This window comes from Topomyia yanbarensis, chromosome 3 (genome assembly GCF_030247195.1).
Source record: "Topomyia yanbarensis strain Yona2022 chromosome 3, ASM3024719v1, whole genome shotgun sequence".
Lineage (NCBI taxonomy): Eukaryota > Metazoa > Arthropoda > Insecta > Diptera > Culicidae > Topomyia > Topomyia yanbarensis.
In genome coordinates, this window is record NC_080672.1 from 276,509,319 (window position 1) to 276,515,940 (window position 6,622).

The 6,622-nt window shown below is 39.0% G+C and overlaps 1 protein-coding gene across 2 annotated transcripts in view; it reads left to right on the forward strand.

Annotated features, from left to right (window-relative positions):
- Positions 1-1,573, forward strand: part of LOC131688521 (tubulin polymerization-promoting protein homolog) — a 43,663-nt gene extending 42,090 nt beyond the window's left edge. For both annotated transcript variants that reach the window (XM_058972822.1, XM_058972821.1), the window contains exons 2-4: positions 47-359; positions 625-810; positions 883-1,573. In XM_058972822.1, coding sequence (XP_058828805.1) covers positions 57-359; positions 625-810; positions 883-1,065 — 672 coding nt within the window. In that variant the 5' untranslated portion in view covers positions 47-56 and the 3' untranslated portion in view covers positions 1,066-1,573. The remainder of the gene's footprint in view (positions 1-46; positions 360-624; positions 811-882) is intronic.
- Positions 1,574-6,622: the final 5,049 nt, after the last annotated feature.

The window sequence follows — 6,622 nt, forward strand, 5'->3', positions numbered from 1 at the left end:
ATACATCCTACGATATCTTATGTGGCACTCTTATTTATCTCCGTAGGTCAATCATAATGTCTGACAAACCACAAAATGGTTCCGATACCGTTGACAAGGCTGCGATCGAAGTAGCCCAAATGGCGCTGGAAGACAACAGTAGAACTACACCGGTTGACTCAAAAGGAGCCACGCCAAAAACAACCGAACATAACAACGCGGCTAAGAAAGAAGAAAATAGTATTCCCAGTGCTTCTCCTCCCGTATCGGCTGCAGCTTTTAAGGAGCAGTTCAAAGCATTCTCGAAGTTTGGTGATACCAAGTCCGACGGCAAGCACTTGACCCTGTCACAGAGTGATAAGTGGATGAAGCAAGCGAAGGTGAATATCATTGTTTGCACTGAGTTGCGCTTCAGGTTGTGACCACATCAATTGGATGATGTAAATTTAGTCAGGTGTTTAAATTTTTACAACTAGATTATGACTATAACGCATTATTAAATATAGTATTTAAACGTAAGCATTGATTTTAGTTTTTAAATGACTTGTAAACAATAGTCTGAAATTATTGTTCAATTTTGAAACTAATTGATATTTTTTGTTTTAATTGAGTTTAACTGTTAAAGACATTTCATATTTCTTACAGGTTATCGATAAAAAGATTACTACCACCGACACTGGTATCCACTTTAAGAAATTGAAATCGATGAAGCTTACATATGAAGACTACAACAAATTTCTTGAGGATCTTGCCAAGACTAGGAAGGTCGAACTGGAGGAAATCAAAAACAAAATGGCCAATTGTGGTGCACCAGGTGTTCACAATTCAACCGTAAGTAATAGTTTGATCCATATATATTTTTCGAGGAAAATTCGCACTCACAGACTCATATATATATTTCAGCCCGGTAAGGCAGCCGAAACAGTAGCACGGTTGACCGATACATCCAGGTACACTGGATCGCACAAGCAACGATTCGACGAAACCGGCAAGGGCAAAGGTATAGCCGGACGCAAAGATATAACAGATAGTTCCGGTTATGTTGCTGGATACGCCCACAAGAACACTTACGACAAGCTACATTAGAAAAAAAAAACAATCAGTTTCCTAAGCTCTTTCCATCTTTAAAACGTATCGTTCAACGCGTAACAAAGATAGCACAACAAATGAGAAATCAAAATATATTGAGTGATCTAATGTCTTCAGAAGATTTACTGTTTAAGTGATTATTTTGTTCGGATAGAAATTTGTTACAAATCAATCCACTGTGTTTGTTGTATTACCTCTATTTTCAAATTGAGAGATCGGTCGTTTTAGTTGTTTACTTTCAATCCCATTTCTTGTTTTCAGAGGTTACTCTAGTCTTCGTTACAAATAAAATAGAAAATAACTTTTACTACTTAGAAATAGTAAACATACATTGCATCTACTGTATATTTCGCACCCAAGCCATTATATTTTGTATCCAGAGAACAAAATATATGCAGTTCATTGTGAATGACTACAAACTTAGAGTTATTTATGAAACCCAAACATATAAAAAGAACAATGTATTTGTATTTTCCTGCAAATTATACTCGATAGTAAACAATCATTTGCAGAAACTAATTGCGTAGCATATAATATCCCATCCAAACAATGTCATTCTTTATTTTTAACTTTCGAAACTATTGAATATTTGCTTCGATTGAACTAACTAAATTTCAGAATAATTACTTATTACCTTTTCATTGTCATTATTTTGGAAATCTCCAAAATAATGACAATGAAAACCTGGATGTGATGGTCGACGATCAGTTAAATTACAACAGCCATATCTACTATTGATGTGAGAAAGCTGCGAGGACTACAAACCACGAGACGTTTCCTAGCGGGTGTTTCATCCTCAATACTGAGGTATGACGCACCGGCCTGAGCGGAACCGGACGAAGTTGATTAGCACGTTTCGCCTAATGGCTGTTTGTGTTGCGAGCACGTACAGTACAGAACGATATCGTCGGAGGCGGTATGCGTCATTGCCAGGATGATACCTGCACCACTCTGGCTGAGGACGTGGAATGCTATCAGTGGAGGAATACACGAAATGCAAGGATACTGATAAGAGCAGATTCATTGGCTATGTGGCAGCAAGAGTGGGACAACGCGGAGAAAGGAAGATGGGCTCACGCATGCTTCCGGAAGTACCTGTGGTTTGGACATGCTTTGTCACTATTTTGCCCGGAGTGTGTAAACGTGCAAGAGACGCCGGAACATGTGGTCTTCGAATGCCCTAGGGTCGAAGGAGTTTAAAGGGGTTCGAATATGCCTGGCGTGACGGTCGACAATATCGTCGAAGAGATGTGCCACGATGAGCATATCTGGGATGCGGTTAGCAGTAGTTCCACTGCCGGGGACCAGATCACGTCGAGCAGCCAGCAGCTGGTCGTTGGAGTGCCAGTGAACCGGAAGCTACGCTCCACCCGAAATCTGGACAGACCTCGGTACCTACTGGCTGGCCCGTTGAGTGGGCTAGGTCCACCACCACGGACTAGATCGAGTAGATCGGGATAAAACGGGGAGCCAAATGGCTAGCGAATCAAGCATCGGTATCGGTACGTTCCATTGACCCTTATGCTAGAAAGCAGAGGCGACGCGTCGGTACGTGCAACCTGTTCATTGAACAGGTAAGCAAAATCTGACGACCCGAATTTTCAGTGATGTGATGTGATGTGTTTTGAAGCCACCATCAGCTCAAGGTATTTCCAGTGTATGCGGGTAGACTTATCGTAGCTCCGAAATTGATTATCATTTAACCTTCACATTACTGTTGTTACTGAAGAGGGAACAAACGGGGATTGGGCGGCCCCGTAAGCAGAGACACTTACGCGCATACCGCGGGTTAAAAAGATCCTCTTCCAACAATAACATCCAGCCAAAGGGTAAAAAATTTCGCTATACGTGCTTGAACCCACCTGATGGTTTGTTTGTAGAAGGGCGCGTCAAACTCCTATCGGACCTTCTGAAGTTTCCTTCAAGTGACTCAGGCTGGCTACCCACGTTCCCTCGTCCAGTCTTCAATTCGTATGATACCCTGATGCCCCAGCCCCTTCCCAGATAGCATTTGTAATATAATGTAATTTGAATTAATATATGAGTTATTAAGAAATGATATGATGTATAGTAATAAAAATCTGATTTTAGTAATTCTGTTTTATTTATGGAGTAAAGGAATAGCCCGCGGGAGTGCTGCTCCTTTTAAGCCTCTTCTCCCGTAGGCATAAAACCTTCTCATTTTTTTTTAAATTTTTTATCAAAAATACTTAGAACATAAGATATCAGGTTAATAAAAGTTTGATTCATTTAACAAGTTTATAATATACTATCTACAATCGGACTAGATACCGGCAGCGACTTTCCTGTCTCATAATTCTCTCCTTATCTGCGTATACAACTTACTGCATCTACGATTTGAATGCATCATTGCTCCTTTTTCCCAATCCAATACCTTGCGAAGACGGATGCCATCCGCAAGTATAGTATTCTGCAGCTCGACGATATATGCCTAATATTCAGTAAGCATCATTAAACATCTCTGCATGTTGACGACCCGAATTTTCAGTTAAAGTAAAAAAAAAAACAGCAGCAGCACGCAAATTAATTTGAATGAAAGTAACAATCTTCAAACCTTGAAGCTCAACAATTTGATCCGAACGATAATCCAACCTAGCATACCGAGCGGGTAAATTTCAAAACAATTCTGTCTTCCTATGACCGGTTCAATCTCAAACATGCACGCATCTCGTACTCTCACCGTATGCTCTGGATTGGCGATTCTACGTTGAAACAGCTCACAGATAGCGCAGGAAGCAAAGTGTTGCTGATTTCATTCTGTTCTGTCATAGTGCATATATTTTCTGTAAACATTGGTAAAAAATAACTTTTAAACACCAAATCACCGAACAATTTGTTGATAATTGTTTATGAAAATGAAGAAAAACCATCATTTTATAAGATGAAGAGTAAACATCTTGCGAAAAGAGTGTAAAACATGGTGATTTCTAATATTATTCACAAAGCTATATGTGTGCTGTTCCGAAATGTAATTTGTTGAGCACCGTAGCCGCCGCAACATCATTTCCCGTTCCTCTTAAGTTAAGCTAAACCTTTATGAGATGGTGTAAATTCACGAGGAATCACGCGAGGAAAAATATATCCGGCTAATAGGAGCTTTGTATCATACACAGCCGATCCTTCTCTCTGATAGTCTTCACTGAATCTCCTACGTAGTCCAAAATATGAAGGAGTTTGGCATTGGAACTGATTGGGTCTCGGTTTCGAGTTGGAACTCTATTTACAGAACGATTTTTTATAACCACAATAATACCCCGATTACATTTCTAAGAAATGTATGAGCCAAATAGTTGCAAATGGCTGTTATTTCAGAATAGTTGCAAATAAAACTAAATTTCTTACTCGTTTCATTCATATTTTGGCAGGGGTAAGCTTTTTCCGAAAAGAAAATGAAGTTTTAGTAGTAAGCTACGACTCACTTGCGGGTGAAAAAAGCAAACTGTATCACTTTGCCAGTTCATGAGCTGAATCATAGGTGTCGCATGACTAATTTTGGTTTTGCCGCAAATCGCCAATAGAGCAGCTGCATGAGCGACGGCTGGAATAGCAGCGTTAGTACCATGAATGCCGGCTTTTTGTATTTCCTTTTGCACCGGTTCAAGTCAAAATATTGAATAAATACATTGGTGCGATATCCATATGGGCGTCAGAGTTTTGTGCAAACGAGAGCGATTTATAATTTTTGAGCGCGTGTCGCCGTACGTTCATAACAGTTGGTCGAACGCTTGTTTTTTGGTAGCCTGAACAAATGTTGCTGTACTTGGGGCAGATTGGTTTTAGGCGCGTATGTATTCCGTTGGTTCAACGATAATAATGAACCGTCTACTTTTGCTTCAAAGAAATTTTTTGCTCTTTGCATTAACATGTTGATAACTTGTCTACTGAGAGTGTAAAATGGACATAAATTCAAATCAGGGGTTGTTCGAATGATGTCCCGTTCTATTGTAATAGTGAACGGGTTGATGTTGAATATCTCATGTCTACGATATTTTACGAGAAAAATATTTTTTCTGGATTCAATGAATTGCACTAGGCACATTCAAATTTCTATCCCATTTGAAAGAATTGAGGGATGACTTTAAACCGGTAGACAAATCTTTCAATCATCGTTATACAGAACGACGATTATTTATTGGTGTGTAGAATATAAGAGTCTACATTTCAAGTTAATTCATAGTATGATTTATAAGTATTCAATGAGAGTTACAAATATTCGAAGTCATTGAATAAAAATTGATCATAGTCAGTCGCTTTCATTTTCAATATTCAGGGACGCACCGTAAACCACAAACGAACAAACATTTAGTGCAGGTTTTCATTCGTCTCCGATTATTGCACGAAGTGAACGTGCAGCAACGAATCAAACGTGTCAAAGTAGTTCGTGGCACAATGTAAGCAATGATAATTATTATTTTACATGCTTTACTAACATTTGAAATCATTTACCTATATAATAAGTGAATTGCATACTATTGTACGATATTCAACTGAATGAAAAACATGGATTTTTGAATGAATATTTTTCTATTCATCACGAGTCACATCAGGTTCATTTTCAGCCGTCCAAAAAGAGCTTCGATTATTTTAACTCTGTTCAATGATTTTTTATACATAATTGTTTTTCTTAAATTTCAGATCGAAAATCTTTTCAAATTTTTCGCAACTCGGATATGTTACTTTTTACTTTTTTAAGCATTCTACCAGATGATTATTTAACAATTTACCGGTGGATTTTGACAACAAATTTGTTTTACTCAGCTCTTGCGAACAGAAAAACCCGTCGACTAACATCTTTCATTGGCCCTATGATGTTGGATGGAATCGACGATTTTGTCGGACGTCGAAACCACCCGAGTAACATCAGAAGAGATAATCGAAAAATAATCAGCTGATCTAAAAAGGTCCCATGGAGTCGAATTAGTTTTAGAGATGACTGTGGCGTTTTGAGGGCCTTTATGGTATATTGAACAGGTTGACGGTGGAACGACGCGTCGCCTCTGCTAGAAAGTGCAAAATACGTGCACTATACTACACCGGTGCGCTGCCATCGAAAACGGCATAAACCGTTTAATTAATTGAAAAGGATTTGAACGCAGGCCTAACTTAAAAATCGCGAAAAAAAAAACTTTCTTTACCGTGTCTAAGTCGTCAAACGGTGAGATAACATAATTCTCACAAATCTCCTATCTCATGTCTCCACACGAGTCTAAGTATTGATGACATTTGGTCCTTAGATCGGCGACGACTGGGTGGTATCAGCTTTCTACCGATAATAGCAGAATGTGAGGGTGCGAATGGATCTAGTCGTGAAAACACTACTATAAAAATGAATAGTTGATCGAAGCTCAGTCCCTATACGACTTTACTCTGACTAGTATCGAGGATCACGGGTCAATACGAAAATTCGCCGCGTCTGTACTTATAAGTTCAATTACAAGTTCCGTTATTGCTAACAAGCCCTTGCTTCAGGTTATCACTCTGTATTTCCCTTCAATAGTCGTTTTCATCGCTCGTATCATCACTATTTGTCTGC